At 36.0% G+C, this 23,418-nt stretch overlaps 2 protein-coding genes across 3 annotated transcripts; one reads left to right on the top strand and one right to left on the bottom strand.

Moving 5' to 3' along the window:
* Nucleotides 1–11,971: 11,971 nt before the first annotated feature.
* On the top strand, nt 11,972–14,797 carry LOC110874793 (protein N-terminal asparagine amidohydrolase). Of its 2 annotated transcripts, none has more exons than XM_022123220.2 (9): nt 11,972–12,110; nt 13,009–13,170; nt 13,270–13,334; nt 13,426–13,525; nt 13,639–13,677; nt 13,838–13,999; nt 14,092–14,270; nt 14,341–14,460; nt 14,531–14,797. In XM_022123220.2, exons 1-9 carry the CDS (start codon nt 12,066–12,068, stop codon nt 14,643–14,645), a joined length of 987 nt encoding a protein of 328 aa, XP_021978912.1. In that variant the 5' UTR covers nt 11,972–12,065; the 3' UTR covers nt 14,646–14,797. The 2 variants fall into 2 exon arrangements, with proteins under 2 accessions (XP_021978912.1, XP_035845960.1); XM_035990067.1 differs by having other exon boundaries at nt 12,023–12,110; nt 13,002–13,170.
* Nucleotides 14,798–16,257: 1,460 nt separating this feature from the next.
* LOC110874806 (zinc finger CCCH domain-containing protein 14) lies at nt 16,258–19,397 on the bottom strand. Its single transcript, XM_022123226.2, has 3 exons — nt 19,096–19,397; nt 18,603–18,663; nt 16,258–17,239 (listed from the first exon to the last, which is right to left on the bottom strand). The coding sequence occupies exons 1-3, from the start codon at nt 19,166–19,168 to the stop codon at nt 16,453–16,455; spliced, it is 921 nt and encodes a 306-aa protein (XP_021978918.1). The 5' UTR covers nt 19,169–19,397; the 3' UTR covers nt 16,258–16,452.
* Between the last annotated feature and the right edge of the window lie 4,021 nt (nt 19,398–23,418).

The raw sequence follows: 23,418 nt of genomic DNA, 5'->3' as shown, positions 1-23,418 counted from the left end.
ACATACTTGTACATTACACTTTTTACCTACTTAAATCATGTTTTATTTCATATTTCACCTTGTTACAAGTTAGGGGAAACATTGTTGCATATTATTACACAACTTAACTAACAAAATTACTCATTATAATGTTTTAAAAAAATAAAAAAATAAAAAAATATGGCAGCCCCAATTCAGCAAAATTCAGCCCCATATAGTTGGGTTTTGTGGGCTAGTTTCAAGGTGTAACCCCTTCTAAACACTTCCAAAGCCCAACCCATTGAAACCCTAATCCTTCCCCCTATAAATACCACTTATAACCAGCCTCTCTACCACTTTTGCAACACTAAAAATTCTCAAAACATCCTCCAAACCGTAGCTGAAAGCAAAGGTTCGAGCAGATTGACACCCCTTCACGAAAATGAGCATAACTCACTCATTTCTTAACGAAATCACTTGATTCTTTTTCCTACTTACTTGGATAATCATGGGGTTCGATTCCTAGACTTCTCCTTGGAGAAATCAGACCTGGAAATGCCCCGAAATCATCCATAAACTTTCTGTTTGTTTTTATGTTCATCAAGAACTTGTTTATACCTATGTAACTTGTGTTCAACACATCTCATACCTATGTCCTAATGCTTACAACTTATCCCATGGTTGGTTAAGCTTAAAAACAAGGTTGAGACATTTAAAATCAGAGGATTAAACCTCATAAACTTGGTGTTTTGTCTAGAGTTTCAACCCACAAATCATGTCAAACATAGCCTTTGATACATGAGTGATTAGGGAACAACTTGGGTTGTCCTACATACAATCCTCACGTGATTTGATGATTTCTCTATAGTTAGGTTGTTTATGTTATTGTGCAAATCCTAGTTCGTGACCCTCCTTGGTTGTTGTTACACCAAGTGAAGTGGTGAACATTCAAGGGGTTCCTAAATGGAAGCATGTCCTTCCTACCCCATACATGACATCTATGATAACACGAGGTGCCTAAATGAAGATTCTAATCTTCTACCTCCTACTTGAATTATTGGACTAAATAATATGTAGTACTTAACCTAGATATATATATACACTCATTCGAACCTTTGATATTGAACTCATGTTTATATGTTAAAGTAGTAGAACATCACCTAAGACCTAAACCTTGTTGTGATTCTTATGGGTGTTCAACTCATGAAAACATTATCATAACCCTTGTGGTTACCAAGTGTCATACAAGTGTTAAGTGTTGAAGATGATTATTTTCACATGCTATTCACATATCTTACTTTTTATGTTGTTTTGAATACCGAATCTCGACTCTAAGCATACTTGAACTTTAACCCTACACATTCAATCTTCCAACCTCATCAACTCGTCAATAATTGGATAATTGGAAAGCATATGCAAACTTTGTGAGTATACTCGTATTTCCCCCTTTTTACTTTTACCACTTTTGGGGTGTAACATGTTTATCTATCAACAAACTTACACATGAACATTTTGCTTAAACACATGAACATTCCTATAACATGCTTGTATACGTGATGGCTTGATGCTTTAAACTTGGATTAATCTTATGTGTTGAATTTATCATTAACTTCGTACGAGCCAAACCGTGACATATGTAGCGCTATAGGATTAACGACCCGCCCCTTTATCTCGATTATGTAATGAGCATATTGCGTTTCCTTGGTTTGATATATTAGACACATACCATATTTAAAGGCTTATCTTGAATCACATGCTTGCTATGAGGAATTGTTCAAAACTTATCTTTTGCTATGTACGTATCAAACTTGTATACTCGCCTTTGCTTTTGCATTGAACTTTATTTTAACATGTTACAGGTGGATGTTGACGATGCATGGAATCTAGTAGGATGCTTAGATACCCACTTAGAAAGAATTGTATTCGTATTGTATCATTTTATTATTCATGTTGTTGTACTTTGTTTCAAAACCTTGTACTTGATTCTTTAGAAATGAAATGAAATGATTATTTAAATACTTGTCACAATTATTAGCGTTATGATGTCTCGAGCAATCTTCACACTTCGTCTCATCCCGATGTTTCCGCCATTGGTTGGGGTGTGACAGATTGGTATCAGAGCCATAACTATAGGGAATTAGGAAAAGTAGGAATGCTTTCACCTAGTCTATAGTTTTAGAGCCTTATTCGTATGCTTTACTTGGGCTACTACATGATACTTTATTTGTTACTTATTCATGCTCTTTTAAACATGTATGTTACTCGTGTGTAATATTTTACATATTGTTCTTACGCATTAATGCTTGTTTTATTATGTGTTAACACTTGTTTCGTTGTTCGATCCTTTATGTGTTATTCTTGACATATTTCTCTATGTGTTAATACTTGTTTTATCATTTCATTATTTAAGTACCATTCTTGATATGCTTTCCTATGTGTTTACACTTGTTTGTGTATCTCCTTCGACATACACTTCCCTCATGCATTTTACTCGATTTTTTTTTCTTAAACTCGAAAACACTCATATTATACGAACGAGACGAGTTTACCAAAATAGGCGTGAAACCCACAATTTGGTAAACGACTCTCACCCCGCTTGATTCTATTTTTCGCACGAAATTCACCATTAAGTTAGGAGTGAAATCCACATCTTAACGGAAATTTCAAATCTCAAATTCTAGTGGACCCTCGTCAAAGTGTTGAAATTAAATTTTGACCCGACGAGTACCAACCACACTTAGGATACGAAATCGTCAAGTTAGGGGTGAAACCCGCACCTTGGCGACTAGTTCCACTCCTTGATATTTTTGTTAAAATCCCGCCAAGTCTCGGAATTTCGATTGATTTGGGACATGTAGTAACCGGAAGGGTAAATACCGTTAACCGACTTGTCGGCGAGAGTATTTTATCTATTAGGCCAAAGCATGCTCCTCAAATTCAAAAGACTTTTCGATCACTTTGGTTAGTCAAAGTTCTGTTTGGAACACTCCAAACTTTGGTCAAACATGTGTTTCTATTGTTCATTTTATACGATGCAACCTTTCAACCTCGAGTTTACCTTTGATTTCTCTTTTCACACGCACAACATATCGAACCTTTTCGATACACTTATACATGCATGATTTTCATATAATTTACATTCATATTCCTTGTAACAACTAGTGGAGATGTATCATCGAGATTGGAGTGACTTCCCTACCTTGACGATTGACTCCACCCCTCTTCCCTTAAAACGACCTCACCAACGAGTTAGGGGTGATTCCCTTACTTTGGTGACCGTTACCAAAACTCCTCTTTCAAAATATTTTATTATGCAAACCCGATCATGTTTTATACCTAAATCATTTATCATTATTCAAAATACCTACTTATACCGATTTCAAAATACATTGTTTATCAAACGTACTTCTTATTCTACCATCCATTTTCACTCAAATCATATACACGAGATTCTTAATCATGTCTTAAAACATTTTATTACGCAAAATTCAAAACCTTATGAAATGCTACCTATCAATTAATCGGTCTAATGAATCTCTTGCCCATGAACTTCATATCCGATTTATTAACTAAAATACGCTCACATTATATCATCATACTAGAGACTTCCATTCTTAATCGAAATCAACCTAACCTTTCTCAATTACTTATAAGATCTCATGGATGTTATATGATCGTTTTACCAAATACTCTTTTCAACATCAATAAATCATTTGTTAAATTTATTTTTTTTAAACAATCACTAAGTCCTTTACTAAATTTCTTTTCTTAGGGTCGACGTTTTCACAAGAACCTTCAAAGTTCAAAATTTCATGTCTTGATGCAAATGAAACAAACCCGTTATTTTCAAAAAAAAAAAAAAAAAAAAAAAAAAAAAAACCCTCTCTACAACGCTTAACTCGTCACCCAAATTTCAAAACACGTGGGCTAAAAGACTCCATGGGGACCGACAATTTTCAACATATGTGAACTCCTTTTTTTTAAACAAAAGTAGCATTTCAATCATTACAAAATACGTTAAGCATAACCAATGAGTACTTTATGTTCCTTTACATTTACAAACTATATTCTACCTTTCAAACCAAGCTCAATCTAAATTTGATTCAATAAACTCAGCATTTCGTTTAAACAACTATACATGCATATCATCATACACGTTTTGCCATTTCATCGCGACAATTTCACTTATATTGTTCGTATTTACATACTCGACCTTTTGAATGTTTTATACACTTAGATCCGTGGCGTCCCAACAAACACTATATACGCAATATTTATTTTTCATACCTACACCTATGTTCATACGTTTTATGCTTGTACTTATACGCATACTACTTATACGTTTTACGCTTCTACTTGTACACATACTACTTACACGTTTTATGTTTATGCTCATACATACATGCGTATTCATACTTAAACTTATGCTCATACTTTCATCCTTACTCATGATTCATACATTCGTACCTATACGCGAGCGTAACCTGATGGATTCGCTTGCGTGGGTCCCACACATACTTAAACATGGACTTGCTTATATACCATATTCTTGTACGTACACATTCTAAACTTTTTATGTATACCCCGATTCATACACAACTAGTACAAGCTATGTGGATCATGCGACGATCAAGATAATCGCGGGTGCACACGGGATTATAGTAATTGGCTCATGAAAAACCATAGAGTGTACTACTGTGTATGGTAAGACACAGAACGTAACATGACACCGAATACGAAACGGACATAATGTGGTCAAAACACGGTGGATACGCCGCTGGTACTTCCTATATATAAGTGTTTTCACCATGTTACCAAACTTTCGTAAAACGTGCCATGAGAAATTCAGTGTTTTACAGACCTTTTGGACCTAATACAAGCTTTAAACAACTCACAAACGCATCATATCCGATTATCCATGCCGAGACTTCAACTTTAACACGCTACTTTCGTCTATCTAATACTTATATCATTCATATACTTGCATTCATTTAGTATCAATTGTTCACCCCATACTCCTATTATTCTCCATTATCCTTTCTTTCATATGAACCCCGTTCACATTCAAACTTATTTAAACTCCTTTGCCTATGCGCACGCATACCCGTTTTACCTATGCTTAAACGCCTCAACCCATTTTAGTCAAACAAATTCCTATCCTATCGTTCTTCAAAATTTCGTACTTTTCTAAACGTTTCAAAACTCCCAAGTCTCGATTCTTTTAGCCAAAATGCTTTTTCTCCAAGGTCTTCCTCTTGAATAAATTTCGGGACGAAATTTCCTAAAGGAGGGGAGACTGTAACGCCCTGCTTTTTCATACTTTCCATAATTAGAAAGCTCGCCTTGTAATGCTATTTTTGGAAATCTTGTATTATTGTAGTCGTCTTTTCGTTGTAAAATCCGAGACTTGGATCATAAATAAAATTCGTATTTCTTTAAATTCACCATCTACATATTCATACATGTTCATACGTTCGAATTCATTGTACATCGAATCCTTATTTGTAATTCATACTTATACTTATTCACGATGCATGTCCATGCTTGTCCTTAAATTGTTGATACCTAAAAACCTCTAATAATATGCTTATTTATACAACGGTTAATCATCTAATATGTGACATATACTTGTCACTTACAAACATGTTACATACTTGTACATTACATTTTTTACCTAGTTAAATCATGTTTTATTTCATATTTCACCTTGTTACAAGTTAGGGGAAACATTGTTGCAATTATTACACAACTTAACTAATAAAATTACTCATTATAATGTTTTAAAAAAATAAAAAAATAAAGAAATATGGCAGCCCCAATTCAGCAAAATTCAGCCCCATATAGTTGGGTTTTGTGGACTAGTTTCAAGGTGTAACCCCTTCTAAACACTTCCAAAGCCCAACCCATTGAAACCCTAATCCTTCCCCCTATAAATACCACTTATAACCAGCCTCTCTACCAGTTTTGCAACACTAAAAACTCTCAAAACATCCTCCAAACCGTAGCTGAAAGCAAAGGTTCGAGCAGATTGACACCCCTTCACGAAAATGAGCATAACTCACTCATTTCTTAACGAAATCACTTGATTCTTTTTCCTACTTACTTGGATAATCATGGGGTTCGATTCCTAGACTTCTCCTTGGAGAAATCAGACCTGGAAATGCCCCGAAATCATCGATAAACTTTCTATTTGTTTTTATGTTCATCAAAAACTTGTTTATACCTATGTAACTTGTGTTCAACACATCTCATACCTATGTCCTAATGCTTACAACTTATCCCATGGTTGGTTAAGCTTAAAAACAAGGTTGAGACATTTAAAATCAGAGGATTAAACCTCATAAACTTGGTGTTTTGTCTAGAGTTTCAACCCACAAATCATGTCAAACATAGCCTTTGATACATGAGTGATTAGGGAACAACTTGGATTGTCCTACATACAATCCTCACGTGATTTGATGATTTCTCTATAGTTAGGTTGTTTATGTTATTGTGCAAATCCTAGTTCGTGACCCTCCTTGGTTGTTGTTACACCAAGTGAAGTGGTGAACATTCAAGGGGTTCCTAAATGGAAGCATGTCCTTCCTACCCCATACATGACATCTATGATAACACGAGGTGCCTAAATGAAGATTCTAATCTTCTACCTCCTACTTGAATTATTGGACTAAATAATATTTAGTACTTAACCTAGATATATATATACACTCATTCGAACCTTTGATGTTGAACTCATGTTTATATGTTAAAGTAGTAGAACATCACCTAAGACCTAAACCTTGTTGTGATTCTTATGGGTGTTCAACTCATGAAAACATTATCATAACCCTTGTGGTTACCAAGTGTCATACAAGTGTTAAGTGTTGAAGATGATTATTTTCACATGCTATTCACATATCTTACTTTTTATGTTGTTTTGAATACCGAGTCTCGACTCTAAGCATACTTGAACTTTAACCCTACACATTCAATCTTCCAACCTCATCAACTCGTCAATAATTGGATAATTGGAAAGCATATGCAAACTTTGTGAGTATACTCGTATTTCTCCCTTTTTACTTTTACCACTTTTGGGGTGTAACATGTTTATCTATCAACAAACTTACACATGAACATTTTGCTTAAACACATGAACATTCCTATAACATGCTTGTATACGTGATGGCTTGATGCTTTAAACTTGGATTAATCTTATGTGTTGAATTTATCATTAACTTCGTACGAGCCAAACCGTGACATATGTAACGCTATAGGATTAACGACCCGCCCCTTTATCTCGGTTATGTCATGAGCATATTGCGTTTCCTTGGTTTGATATGTTAGACACATACCATATTTAAAGGCTTATCTTGAATCACATGCTTGCTATGAGGAATTGTTCAAAACTTATCTTTTGCTATGTACGTATCAAACTTGTATACTCGCCTTTGCTTTTGCATTGAACTTTATTTTAACATGTTACAGGTGGATGTTGACGATGCATGGAATCTAGTAGGATGCTTAGATACCCACTTAGAAAGAATTGTATTCGTATTGTATCATTTTATTATTCATGTTGTTGTACTTTGTTTCAAAACCTTGTACTTGATTCTTTAGAAATGAAATGAAATGATTATTTAAATACTTGTCACAATTATTAGCGTTATGATGTCTCGAGCAATTTTCACACTTCGTCTCATCCCGATGTTTCCACCATTGGTTGGGGTGTGACAGCATGAGATTATTGGATAGAAAAACTCAAACACCCTAAGACCGTGGGGTATGGTGGGGTGGGGGTTTGGGGCATGGGTTGACACGTGGAGTTCGAGCCCCCCCCCCCCCCCCGCTGGTGAGTGACGTGTCTGTGGGGTATGGCGGGGCGTGGCTAGCCCGCGTGGCTTAGCAGTTTATTAAAATAAAAATAAAAAAGCCAAAAATTAAAATTTTATTAAATTCCTAAAAAACCAAAAATAAAAATAGGAGCCAGCCACTAGGCCTGTAAACGAACCGAACGTTCATGAACTTGTTCGGCGGGAAGTTCGTTTATGTTCGTTTATTTAATAAACAAACGAACACGAACAAAAAATTTTGTTCGTTTAATTAAATGAACGAACATGAACACACCTTGTGTTCGTTCATTTACGTTCGTGAACATTCTTTTATGTTCGTGAACGTTCGTTTATTTACGTTCGTTTATGTTCGTTTAAATTTTAATAAATACAAAAATAGTTATATTTATATTAATATTAGGTTTTCTAACTACTTATATAAATATAACTACTTAGTATATCTATGAACCCTTATTTAGATGTGTTTTCGGATTAAATGTAATAGATTAGACTTGTTTCTTCAATCATGTTAATTTATGTTTATTCAAATATGTTCAGTTAGTTTTTTTTATGTTCGTTTGTGTTCGTGAACTGTTCGTTTAGGCTTTAAACGAACGAACATAAACGAACACGAACATGCCTGATTTCTTAATGAACGAACACAAACAAAAAAATGTGTTCGATTATATGTTCGTGTTCGGTTAAAGTTAAATGAACGAACACAAACATGCCTATATTCGTGTTCGTTCGGTTCGTTTACAGGCCTACCAGCCACGTAGGACCGCTAGGCATGCCCCACGCCCGGTCTTAAACTCCCGCCTCTTGGGCCACGCCCAAACCCAAGCCCACCCGGGGTGGTGCCTTGTGCGTTTTCAGCCAACCCACGCCCCAACCCCCGCCCCATACCCCACAGTCTAAAGTGTTTGAATCATACCCACCACCCTAAATGTTGAATGAGTATTATGGATGATTGTAATTAGTTTTTGTATTAATTAATTTTTTTATTTAAATTAAAGGGGAATTGGCCTGTAATAATACCAACTAAAGGTTATTGGTTATTGATAGTCTCACCTTTAAATATTCCCCCCACCAGTCTCACCTTTCACCTATTTTTTCTACACCGCTCCCCCGTTAAAAAAACTTAACGGAGTTATGTTTTTTTTCCAAATTACAAACAGTTTGTTTATGGCTTTTGATCATAACGACGATACGAGTCCATTGATGTAAAACTTACCTCGAAACGGTGCTCCAAACGATGAAAACGACGCTTCAATTCGGGTGTTTCAATTTCCGATTAATAAAAATCAAGTCATTTGGAGCACCATTTCGAGGTAAGTTTTACATTAATGGATTTGTATCGTCGTTTTGATCAAAAGCCCTAAAAAATCTGTTTGTAATTTGGAAAAAAGCTTAACTTTGTTAAGTTTTTTTTTAATGGGGGACCGGTGTAGGAAAAATATGTGAAAGGTGGGACTGGTGGGGGAAACATTCAAAGGTGGAACTGTCAATGGCCAATCACCTCTAGTTGAGATTATTACATGTCAATTCCCCTAAATTAAAAGCTTGAAAACTAATTAGTTTTTTTTTATTTAAAAAAAGCTTGTAAAATAAGGTTGAGTAAATAGAAAGCAAAAAATATAAAAGGTTAGTGAGTATTGTTCTATTGCCTTACTTCATATACAGTAAGTTAGGATATTGTTTGATCAATAACTAGATGGAACCTCGTCGCGTTGCGGCCGGTAACTTACAAAATAAGACAAAACGTTAAAAAAAAATGCTAGATGGAAACCCTGTTGTCGTGGTAAAGGTTAAATGACATCAAACATTAACCATGTAAAACCTATGACAATACAAAACTTAAAAAACATCAATCAACTTGGTAACAAAAGAAGAAGTCAGGGACACGTGGAGAAAACGTGTCAAGCAACTAAGAAAAGCTGCATCAAGAGGATGTGTCATGTGCTTTAACATGTGGTACAATACATAACTATGAGTTGTTATAGAAATTGTATCATTAGCAATTTAAGGCACAACACACCAATGAAGTACAAAGTACAACCTATAAAGCCAACAAATGTTACAAATTTATATTATATAAATAAGTACTAAAATATCCTTATTGATTTTTAAAGTTATGTCATGTGTCACTTTTAAATTGATTCTTATAGTTTTTAGATTTAAGTTAGTTTCTATATCTCACTCCATATATATTTAATAGAATTTAAATTTGTACACACGTTTGATGAAGGATTCATGTTTTGAGAAAGAATCAAATACATTAAACTATATGAATTGAATCATACATAATTATGAATAAGTTTCATTATATAATTTAATTAATTTGGTTGAATTGTTTAAAACTTGTAGCAGATGATAATTAAAAAATAAAAGATTTGATTGTATATTTTTTAAACTAGAAGGAGAGGGTATAAGAAGTAAATTAAGGGAAATTGGGTACGTTTAACAACTCCTATTTATTTTTGTCTATTCTTACGTATAATTTTTATCATGTGTATCCAATATAGCATATATTAAATTGTGATAACATTTTTTCCATAGTATCAATAAAGATAAATATGTTGAATGACATTACAAATTTTTAGCGTGACTTTTCAAAACCAGCTTTACATAAATAATCACGAAATTTTTAACGATAAGATTCTATGATTATAGAATGGATTAGCGTATATGTTGTAAACACCCAATAAAAGTACAACAAAGTTCATAATAAAAACAATTACACAACTATATCTCTGATGTTAACCATCACTAGTGCTCTAATGGTGGCCACGGGTATTTAAGTTCCACTTATGGTGGGCCCGGATGAGTTTTCCCCTCAAGATCTCAAGTTCGAGTCTTGGTGATAGGGGTTTCTTATTGAGGGGTTTAAATTAAGGATCTATTGTGCGAGGGGGCTCTCTAGCGCGGACCAGGTTAAGACAACATATGCTAGACCTCCTGACATTCGCGAATAATTCACACCTTTCAAAAAAAACTATATCTCTGATGTTGAACTTACACCGTCTTTCCCAAAATATATTGTGGAATTTAGTTCAGCCTTAATTCATAAAAACGAGTTTGTTTTGCTATCTTCCACCATTCTGTATTCTGGCATGCTAATCCCATTAAACTCTTTTTCGTTCCTTGCTTTTCATATTTGCCAAAATTCAGTCAGGAATACCACACCTACTACTTTCTTACATTCTTTTGATCCCACAAGTGCATCTATTCACGCCAAAGCCTCACTATAAGAGCTGAAAGATAACGTAGCTAGAATCATTGACCAAATTAAAATGTTCCACGAAACCACTTTTGCTATCAAACACGTGACTATCATATGATCAACTGACTTGTCTTGCAACCTGCATCACGAGCACTGTTGGTTCTGAATTGGTATTACTCACCTCCTGAGTTTCGTTTTTACCAGTATCCTATCGAGAGTTACCCTTTAACAAAAAATGGGTTTACCTTTGGAGGAGCCCATCTATTCCAATGTAGTCACATGACATTTTGATCCCTCGTTGACTCCTTTTAAAATTGTTCTCAGATAAGCGCCACCGACAACTTTTCATTTGCTGCCATCTTCCATTTCTAGGTATCGACACCCTCCTTGAACTTGAAGTTGTTTAGATCTTGTGTTAAACATCCCAGTTGAGCCCATTCTAACCAGCTATTAGGCCCACGAATCCATCCCTACGCCCAGTCGCCCACTAGTTATTATTGTTTAGAATTTGAACACAATCCACCACCTTTATCTTCTTGTCTTTTGCAACTTGCATTGGCGTATATTGTTGGGAATCGGTCTTTTAGAAATTCATCGCCGATCCAGTTATCCACCCAAAAATTAATATTTGTTCCTACCCTAACTTCTACCATTAGGTTCTTTTTTATAGATACTCTCAAGCTTGAAGTTCTTTTTCCACAACCACAATATCTTTCCAAATACTGCTACGCTTCATTTTTTTTAACGGCTACTCTTTCTCCACACCTGTCTTTTTCAGGATTTGAACCCACAACCACTTGATTAGGGAATAGACCACTTTACCACATACTATTCCCACGGCGTCGTCGCTACATAATACATTGGTAATTTAATAATCAGGAAAATCATAAAACACTTGTAGATACTAGATAATATGATGAGATTATGAGGTAGTAAATCATTAATTTTAGGGCATGAATATTAGCTATTTAAGTTTGACCCATGACAACGACAAGAGCGGACTTTGATGAAACCTGTGGGGGGCTTTAACTAGCATCATATCAACGACTTAACCCTCCCATTTTCTTCTTCCGATCATGATTTACGTCAACGGGCTTCAATTTTTGCCGGATTCATCCTCCGTAAGTTCATCTACCCTTTGAGGTCCCCCTTTTTTACACGCAATTCTTCCTCAAACAATGTTTTTATCATCATTCATTGTTTAATTATACGTCTGGATCCAGATATTGTAGCAGTTAGATTGGAATTTCATCGTTTATCGTTTCACCTTTTGTTTTGATGAATGATGATGCATGTCCAGTTTGACTCTATGTGTGTGTGTGTGTGTGTGTGTGTATAGAGAGAGAGAGAGATTGAGACAGTTCAGCTTTGGAAGTTTTGATTTAGAAGAGGAAAAGCTGAATAAATTAATAATATTATGCAGTTACAACGTTGCAGGTTTGTTTGACATTAGAATTTTAGATGATGAATTTCCATGAGACATGAAGTATATTTTATAATTTGTTATCTTGCATACAAACTTATTTGTAGTATGTTTATGTTGTTAGGATTAAGCACACACGAACACGAACTAAAGCAATAAACAACACCTGGATTTAACGTGGTTCAGTCTAATCTAACCTACGGCCACCGCTGCAACTAGGGTTCGTATTTTATTCAGGTGCTCAAGGAATTACAGTGGCCAGGGGCGAAGTATAGAAGGGGCAACGGGGGGGGGGGGGGGGGACCCCCCAACTTTTTGCTCAGTAGTGTTATATATGTAGTTTTTGTATAGAAATTTTTGGGTATATACGTTTTCGACCCCCCGGTTCTATAGAAATTTTTGGGTATATACGTTTTCAACCCCCCGTCATTCGGGTCAAGCTTCGCCACTGAGTGGCCTATCATATAACATTTAGATTAGGGTAAACAACTTGTTGAGAAAGAAATCATAAATCAGGGCTTGATTCTTCCGAAGACTCCACAATCCCAACATATATAAGTTATGTTTCTGTTTACTAACATTGTGATAACAATTAGGGCCATGACATGGTAATTGCTTTACTGGATCACCCTGATTTGGTATCTGCCTCGCGTTTGTTCTGTGCAATACCCGAAAGGAAGTTCTCATCCTCCGTTGAAGCTAAATGTGTGTATCTATTTCAAAGAGAATATGCTACTGTAAACCCTGCACTTGTGGAGGTATTTTCTTAATATAATATGTACGCAACGCAAAAAAATCTTTTCATAGTTAAATTATAGATGCAATGCACTTACTTTTTTCATCTCCTTGTTATGAAGATAGTTGGCACTGATGAAGCAACAACATGTGTCGGCATGGTTATTAGAAATTGCAGAACGGGGATGTAAGAATCTTCGATAGTATCTTAATTAAGTTTCAGTAATTATTTTATATTTGTATTCTAAATTCTTGAATTGTGGTTACCGTGAATGTAGGACATGTGTTGCCCATTTGGATTCTCCGGATGTTGTTGTTGTCGGTCTCTTCCAGATGATGTCTTTAGTTTCAGATCGTGACGATGATGATCTTTTGGATGTAGTGTTCTGTTCTGTATCCTTGTGGCTTTAATAAGATTTTATATGTTTTATTAATTATTGGTTTAAACTTGATTAGTATTTCATATCTTGATAAACCTGTATTTGGTGCAGGTTCACATAGTTGGCGCGTTTGAAGATTCTGATCCACATGTATGGTTCAACAATCTTTACTTCCATAGTATATACAGTTACCTGAAATATATTATTTAGAAAAGTTAGATTAATTTTATAATAATAAAGTATCTGTAATTAACCTGACCCGCTTGTTTTGTCACCTTTAGCTCAACTACTCGTTTTTTTGTTTGAACAGGGAGAGTGTGAGGAAGGTTATTCTTTACCGTTGTGCATAAAAATAGTAGAAAAATTAGCAGAGAGCAGATACAAGTTTGAAATTAAAAATTTTCAAGTGCTTAAACATAACACAAGACGGGACTCTGAGGGAATAGCATATCCGATCTTCCATGGGCTCGCGGTTAGTTGTGTTCCTTCAACAACGTTGGTTAGTTGTATACAGTTAGAATGACGGTCAAATAATCTATTTTCTAACAAGTCTCGACTGTGCAGGTAGAGACGTCTCGCGGTTCAGTAATTCCAGCCAGTTTTGATGCAAGTACTAGAGGTCCTGATGACATCATCAGGAGAATACGGTTAAATGCTTCATTTGAGGACCCTAGACGCGCTGGGCGGTTACTAGACACATACGAAACTCATACCGACCGATTTGTGATCACACCGTTTTCTTGGTAAATTTATTGTTATCTGTTAATAACGATAGTAGTAATAGTAGTAATGATAGTTGTCTGATATTAACAGGAGCGAGCGGCTGGTAAATTTTGCTCGTATAATGAGATACCGATCGGATCCGGAGATTCTCTTTTCTACGTCAACATCGCCATATGCTGAGGGCTCTGATTATGTTAAAAATCAGAAAAGGTACACACACAGACACATATTTAATCCAAATTTTAAGGTAGTAAATACTAACACAAGTCCCATGTTTTAGGGTATGGGATTACTTAATTCGACATCCAAATTGGAAACAAGTCTTTCCTTCGAAGTTGGCACGCATTTTTGAGAGGGTTGGAAACACGAGTTGGGTAATGATCTCCGAAACATAGTTGTTTACACACACGGGCCCTTCAACTTGCACATAATTTTATTATTAATGATTTGGAGTATGCAACGATCGGATGTAGAACTAAAATTTGTAAAATAGTATGAATTTGTCGTCGATGCATTTGGTTGAAAAGTTATCATGTTTGATTTGTAATTTTGTTAAGTGGTAGCGTTAGAGGTAATCTTAGTTTTAAAGTGTGCCTAGGCGCATTCTGACGAGAGGTTCATCGCTTCCAACTGCCTGGGGCGATCGATAAGGCCCAAGTTAAAATTGCACAGGTGCGTGCATCAAGACGTCTCTTGTCAGGGCCGGCTTAACGTTTTTAGTGGCCTAATGTGAAATAAAATTATGGACCCTTTTTGAATAAAGTAAACAAGCCTTTGAACAAAATCAATTGAATCATGTTTCAACCATTTAATAAAATTATGGTTACCATTATGATGTAAACGGTTAGCAAATTTAGTGCATAAGTCGATGGTCTCACGATTGGGCCTAAACGATTGTTTTCAAAAAAAAAAAAAATCAACTAACTGAATAATCAAGTGACTAATCTAAAATATAATCAAGTAACAAAAGTTGGTATAATGATGAATAATAAAAGTAATCGATTAAACAGATAACCTAGCTTTGACTTCTGAGCCTAAAAGCAAACATAACCCTCACATTTTTTCTATTATTATTCCCTCTCATTTAGTTTCTTTAATACACATCAGCCCAAGCCCAAAACAAATTATCCATAAAATGTAATTTCAAATTCAGAGGCCTTGGAATAATGGTGGCCTCAAGCGGCTGCTTGATTTCAATGTCCCAAGAGCCGGCCCTGTCTCTTGTACATGGAGATCGTGCATTGTATAATTCATTTGTTCTTGCATGTAATCAACAAAAAAATATTAAGTGAAGGGTTATTATTTACATTGATCATCTCAACTTTCTTTTAATGGTGAACACCTAAACCCCAAAAATTCTACCAAAATCCACCTATTGCTCACATTATAGGACTTGAACCTGCACCACTTTGATGGGGATACACACCTAGTGCCGCATCACTTTAAGAAGGCTTGGTATGTTATCTTGACCTAGAATTCAAGAAATTGTGATGTTTATGGGTTTAAGACATTTGTGTTATAGTTTGGAACTTGTCGATTAAGGCTAGAAAAAACCTATATTTCATGTAAAACCATGTTAGAAACATTGTAACTCCATTGTTGAATCTAAGCTTCATTGCATGTTAAGGGTTCTTAGGTAATCTAATGGGCCAATATTTCTGTGTATGTAAGTTGTTGAAATTGATCAATGTTAAGAGGAATAGGTCAAATGTATGATATGGAGTTGAAGATTGAGGAAAAATTGACCTAATTAGGTTAAAATTGGGGGGGTTTCTGTTAAGTATGGTTTAAACCATAACAAATGAAGTAACTTTGATGTTTAAGCGTTGATCGGTTAGATATGGTAAAATGATTCTTAACGAGTAAAGAAAGCATGAATGGATGGATTGAGATTGAACCTACCTTTGATTGTGTACGTGCCATCTGTTCTTTTGTTTCACAATTCACAAGAATTTGAGTTCAAATTCCAATGTATTCAACAAACTACACTGCTAAGAAATAGAAGTTGGATTTCAATTCAATTTCATGTAACTAAGAAAAAGAAACAGTTAAACCAAAACAAAATGAATACAAAGTTTTAGCAAAAAATCCTGTTTAACCACAGCCAACAAACTGCACCCTACAACAATATATTATGACATAAATTATTTGGGCCAAATGACAACACCAACCAAATCACATGTAATATGTTATGTTGCCTACCTACCTACGAAGCTCACTCTCTCCATGTGCAAAATGGCACTTGTCCCCAAAGGTACACTGTCCCTTCGCAAAGTTTTCACATATCTTCGTCTTTATTTTATGTGCAAAACCATGCGCCTGCCCACCACCCTGCTGCTGAAAACCGCCAGACTTTCTTGCCGGCGGACCATTTGCACCGCCACCTGCACCAAGGTTCACGATCAACTCATGCACCATCGCACTCGCCTGTTTGATCTGATCAAAAGTTCCTTCAAGCTCGATATTCTTTTGGTTCGGGTCTGTTTCATGATCTCTTATGGCTAGCTTCACTCCAGTAAGGCGGCATATCTGCTTAGAGTTCACACCACTCTTCCCTATGATGGGCCCCGCTAGAGCCCCGTCTATGCTGATCTTAGCAGTGGCAGATTGACCGAAGTTAGCCGCAGCCGCTAGACCAGGTGGGGCGGGTGGTTCGAACCGCCCTTGGTACCCACCACCACCGTAACTGATGGGACCTGGTTGACTACGAGGGTCTTCATAAGCTGAGAATGATGGCTTATTACTAGTGAGCTCCACCTCACTGTGAGCAAAACGGCATTTGTCTCCAAACTTGCATCCTTCTGGGGTGTTCATTTTGTTGCAAAGCTTGCTTTTTAGTGGACCGTCAGCAGCGAAGGGCGGTGGTTGTTGCATAGGAGCTTTTCTTCCGAGGGGCCCGCTGACGTTCGTCAACTGTTTCACTGCACTGTAGCCGCCAGGAACGTAGTGTAGGAAGTGACATCCTTCACCGAATGGACAACCGGACGTGCTGCATCACCCAAAACCACACACATGAGAAATCAAAAGACGGTACAACTGTATAAGTGAGTGTAAACAGAACCATAACAAATATTCCAAACAGGAATGTGTTAACGTCTAAACGTTAGGTTGAATTTTAAAGAAAAATTAACTATCATTTATACGTTAATAATAACTATAATATTGAAATAGATATACTTTTATTAAAAAATAAAGTTAAAGGGTGTAAACACTATCAAGTCATCAACACTTCCATAAAATGTTAACTTAATTGACGTCCAGCCCATTTGACCTCTATCAAACTAACCATATTTTTAAATTTAACCCATTTGACCCGTTGAAGATCGAATCCAACCCTTTGTAGGTGAAGAGTAAAACTGAGCCATGAAATTCAACTTTTATACTAGATAAAAAAATAACCAGGCTCAATAACCAAAAATCCAGGAATAAAACTCACCTTAACGTAAAATTTATTCACCTTTCTAATGATACAAAGCAAAACAACTTAATATCACATTTATCCCAAGAGATCAGAAGAATATGGTGGCGGATTAACATAACTTATCATAAAATGCTGCTCCAGTACATAAAAACACATATGCTTATTTTACACGATACAGCAGCCAGATGAGTGTATTTAAGGCATAGTTGTTAAAAGCTATCGCCTCTTGCGCCTAGGCCCATTTTCCAGGTGAGGCGAGGCAATTGCGCCTTAAGTCAAGGCAATTGCACTTTAATTCTCCTGATGATGATTCCGGAACAGATTCCGGTGAGATTCTAGATTCTGGAGAGTTTCCGGGCAAATTCTATAAATTCCAACAAGATTCCAGCTAGATTTCTACTTTTATCTAACGAAAACCACTTTTCTCCACTAATATTTTAGAACTTTTGGTAAGTAAATTATATTAAATAAATGTTATATAATAGCTTTAATTTATTTTATTTGAAGAATAGTGTTAATTTTCTAATACATAAAATATTTTTTATTTTTTCCGTTGTGCGCTTTTATTTTCTCAGGCCCTCGCTTTTCTTGCGCCTTGTGCCTAGGCCCCAAGCGAGACCTATGCGACTTGAGTGCGCCTAGCGCCTTTAATAACTATGACGTAAGGTCCGAAAAATTACATTACCAGACAGCATCTTTTCATTTATGTGTTTTGCATAATCTTTTAACTTCATCGGTGCTCCAATCAAACAATAAAAATCATTACAAAAAAAAACCCGTCTACATTTAATCCTTTATATTCGAGCTGCAGTCACCATGGTTCATACAAATTCTCCCAAGTTACACCGAATGGTGTATTTTAACGTTATGCAACTTCACATTAGAACTTTAATTTAGACAATTATTATCTTGTATAAGTTAAGATTATAACCTGAAAAACTTCGTGCACGGCTTTGATTTGCTTCCTACACCAGATGTAAAGGACTCCATTTCTGTTGCAGAAAATTAATTGCTTTGTTTCAGTTACGTATTCGATTTACCTTCTTCCAATTAACAATATTTTAACATCCAAAATTCACGTCACATTTAACTTATCACCACACTATTACGCTTCATAACATATTTTAACAATTATAACATAACTAATTAAACGTTAACACTTAAGCTGGTTTCCAGTTCCAATTGAAATACTCACAAAAACCCTGTGTTCTACTAACAAGATTAGTAATTTAGTTCAATTTCCAATTTTTCAGAAGAACGCTGACGTCATAACAAACAACCCTAAAGAAATAACAAAACCGAACATTTCACACAGAAAATCAGATCTTAAAACAAACACTAACAGATCTCAACACATAATGAAACCTAATCTTACAAAAACAAGAAGAAATAACAATTATAAGAACAATTGAGACAAGACTAACCGTCTCTAGGTCTTTTAGGAGCTCCATTCCAAGCGCCGTCTTGTCTGCCTCTCTTTCGGCCCCCAAACTCCATTTTATGTCAGATCTGACACTGAGAAGTTGACGGAAGAGGATGTGTGGTGATTCTGCGGAGTGTTTGGTGAGCTAGAGAGTGTGAATTGGTGGGGGGGATGATGGCAGAGAGACGAAGAGCGAGAGGGAGAATGAAAAACCCCTAGGGTTTGTAAATGGGGTGAAATCAGCGGAAATGAAATGTTTAGGTTTAGATTTTGTTGGGTTCCGGATCCCAACCCGCTACTTTTCCGGGGTTTTTTAATAGAAAAGGAATTGAAAGAATTTATAACCAAGTAGGGATTACCTCGGATTGGTTAAAGATCAGTATCGGTACGGTATTCGAAAGTAAAAAGTAGTAAAATATCGTATAATTTTGAACTAGTATCAAGCCAAAAGTACCCATTGTGAAAAACGCCAAAATTGGGTATCGAGTTGGTATTGAAATTCAATCGATACGGTACAGTTTGGTACCGATATTTTTCAATGTCTAACACCGATTGCTCATCCTATAATAAGATTCGTTTTGGTAAGCTACATTTTACAATTCTTTTATGATCATGTATGGTGTGTAAAATACATTAAATTGTTTGTTAAATAAAATATAGTTTTATAAAATATATTAGCCTTCTGATATTTTTTTACAAGTCATGCACCAACTTTAATACACATAAGTATGCATTATAAGGCCATGGGTTTGGAGAAGGCTTGTGGGACGGGAGGCCAAGTAACACCACACCCCTCGAGCTAGCAAGCCCAATTGGGGAAGAGGTCAAAACAATAAATGTTCGGGTTTTTTTTGGGTTTCGTGTTTCGGGTTTTTCGGGTCGGGTTGTTCGGGTTTTTGGTCTGGAAAAAGTGACCCGATAACCGAACCATTTAAAGTTCGGGTTGGTCGGGTTCGGGTTTCTCGGGTTCGGGTTTTTCGGGTATTCGCTAATTCGGGTTCGGGTGGCTTTGAATTCGGGTCGGGTTTCAGGTTTTGGATAAAAATGAACAGCCCTAATGGCGTCTTCATCATCTTCCGATATAATCAACGTATTTTAAACGAACGTGGTAATGGATACGACACACATTTTTATGAAGGTAGAAGAGTGTTAGGGACTAGATTTTTATTATGATGGATCTGATATTCTGAGGCACCGCTTGGATAACTTATCCTTAACAGATAGTGCAGGGTCTCGGAGGATCAAGGATCCTTAATATTGATTATGGTTTCTAACAATTGTTCTCGATGTTTTTATGTTTATATGCAGGATAGCAACGTGATGGACCAAGTCTAAGCTGGAATATCAGTGATAGGTTACTGGAGCTAGCACGTGACTCTTTTCAAACGGTTATGAATGGGGCGTGAATCAAACAACATTTTCGGATTTAGTTGTTATTGTTATTCAAAAGGGTTGATCAAGTGTTATTAGCTAACAACAGACATTCGCATACACACACATCAAGTAGAAAACTCACACTCAAACACTCTTAGCGATTATACGTTCATTGTACAACACTTGATCAACATCTGAAGTTGTATTTGTATTCATTGGTTAATATAGTTGTGGTTGATAGTTTTCACCACCCGAGGTTTTTATGTCGGTGATCTACTAGTGATCGAGGGCTTTTCCTCGTATAAATTACCGTGCACAATTTACATTTCTTGTTCTTTTATCATTTCATTCAATCAAGCATTCTACTTCACAAACAAAATTTGGTTACATTATCCTTAAACCGATTTTTGACCAAAACAATTAGGCGCCCACCGTGGGGTAAATGGTTCTTCAATTCTAAAGTTTTCTATCAATTTCAGCCTATTTTCATCAGTACAATAACACTATGGCCTCTCAAGGAAAGTCTGTTTCAACTGCCATGCTAACGACTACCTTGTCACAAAGCTCCATGGCGTTACCTCCTATTCCCCCACAATTCCAGAAGAATAAGGAGACTGCTCAGAAGAAGACAGCTTTTGTTTTCTAAGGATCCAAGCCTTCTACTACTTCCTCCTCTATAAATACTGATAACAATATTTATGTTTTGTATTCACAGATGAAAAGCTATATGGAGCAGCAGAACAAAACTAATCAAAAGATCCCGCATGAGATCGAATACATCAAGAAGCAAAAGAAGCTAGCAGATGATCGCTCTCCATTGATGCCTAGAGTGCTAGATTTTGTTACTCCGGCATCAACAACTCAACAATCCAAAGGACCCTCCTTTCAGCCGCAAGGATCCTTTATTCTTCAACAAGGATCTCTGGGGATGTCTCAGCCTCAAGGTTCCTATTTCCATCAACAAGGATCCTCAACTCAACTTCAAGGATCCATGGATTATCCAACAAGATCTTCAACACAGACCTTTCCTGGTTCTGGTGTTTTCTAGGATCAAGGATCATCAGGGAGACAACCAATGAGAACTTCTGAGTTCCATGAAGGGGATTTCATCCCCATGCAGACTATTGCTTCTTCTGGCCTTGCTATAACGGCAGAGATGTCTTATCCTAGATTCTCTTCCGGGATACCACCTTTGAGTCAACCAGGGGGTAACAGTTTCAATAATATATCTTTAGATACTAATTATGTGTAACGCCTCGCTTTTTGTAACTATTCGTATTTAGAAAGCTTGCCTTGTATTTTCATTTTCAGAAACTTGTAATCTCTTGTTATCATATTTCGTTCAAACGTTGTAAGCTAAGGCTTCAATCATAATAAAATCGATTATTTTGTAAGAATTGTACATTATTGATTCATGCTTGCTTATACATTCGATCCATAAACATTCTTGATACATATCTGCTATTCTCGTAAAACACATACTTGTACACTTACCAATTTGCATAAATACGTGTTTTATATCCACAATACTTAAATCATATTTTGGTACTTCTTTCCAGCATAATTGCATGTTGATTATATGAATGATACATTAAAACAACAACATTACAAACATAAGGGACTATAATTGAAAAATAATTAAACTGAGTTCGGTTGAACCCACCCGCGACACGCTGACCATACCCGGGCTTCTTCTGTGGCCTGCGGCCGAGTGCGATCCGCAGCCCAGCAATCCCTGATTGCGCATTGGCCGGTTTTAAGCTTCCAACACCCACCTAACTTCAATTAATTCACTTCTAAACACTAACCCTAATCCTTCACTATAAATAGACCCATTCTAACTCTCTTTTCCACTTTCCAAACCTCTCTAACACTCTCAAATTCTCACTAAAACTCTCCAAAATATTCAGATTTGAGTAGAAAGTTCTAAGGGTTCAAAGTGAGTTCCAACTCACTTCCTCATCCATATTCTTTTTGTTTCTTCTTCCATTTCACTTGGATAACCTCTAGGAAGGTTTTCACAAGTTTGCCATGGCAAACTAAGGTGAAACCTCACCATATTTGAGGTCCAAAGTGAAATGTATTTTTCTGATTTTATTCATGTTATTGTAACTTCATTGTCTTCTACTTTTTCTCACCATTTCTTCTTCCACAAAGCTTGGAACACCTCTGGGAGTGTTTCCACAAGATTGCCATGGTAATCTAAGGTGGAACATCACCATTTTGAGGTCCAAACTTTCTTTTTTGAAGAAACTTGGTTAACTTTTAAAAAACTTAACTTTTTCTACTTGAATCTTGTACCTAACAATCTCCTAAACCCGTCAATGGTTGTGGAACTTGTTAGAGTCGATTCTTACAAGTTTAGAGGTACAAACATCCTCTAAACTTTCTGATTTATTAGGGTTCAAAACAACCCACAAGTGTTTACCATAGTTCATGTGGTGAGACTTATGATTGATGCAAGTGTGAACTTTGGATGCTTTGGTAATCCTAACTTGATTCCACACCTCACTTGATGATTTGCTTGATAATATACTAGTTAGTTCTTTATTTCTTGTCATTCATGACCCTCCGAATCATCCTTGTGATGATTTTGTGTAGTGGTGAATCATATAAAGAGGTTAAACCCCCATACTTGACTTACATGATAATCTATGATATCTATGATGGACTCAGTTTTAGGTTAATATTATAACTATATAAATATACATATACACAAGAACATGGCTGAATTTATGATGGTAATCGGGTCATGATTACTCGTCATAAACTTAGGCTATTATATCTAAGAATCTAAGACTCTCGTTATTGATTCTAATGGGCAAACTAGGACCCATGAAATCACACGTAACTTAGTGTCAAAATTGAGTACTTAGACTAGATAATACTTTTATACTTATATAGTTTTTGTACTTTGAATTTTAATCCGAATCTTTTGTTTAAACTCCAT

Source organism: Helianthus annuus, chromosome 1 (assembly GCF_002127325.2).
Source record: "Helianthus annuus cultivar XRQ/B chromosome 1, HanXRQr2.0-SUNRISE, whole genome shotgun sequence".
Classification (NCBI taxonomy): domain Eukaryota; kingdom Viridiplantae; phylum Streptophyta; class Magnoliopsida; order Asterales; family Asteraceae; genus Helianthus; species Helianthus annuus.
This window is presented reverse-complemented; position numbering and strand designations above follow the sequence as displayed.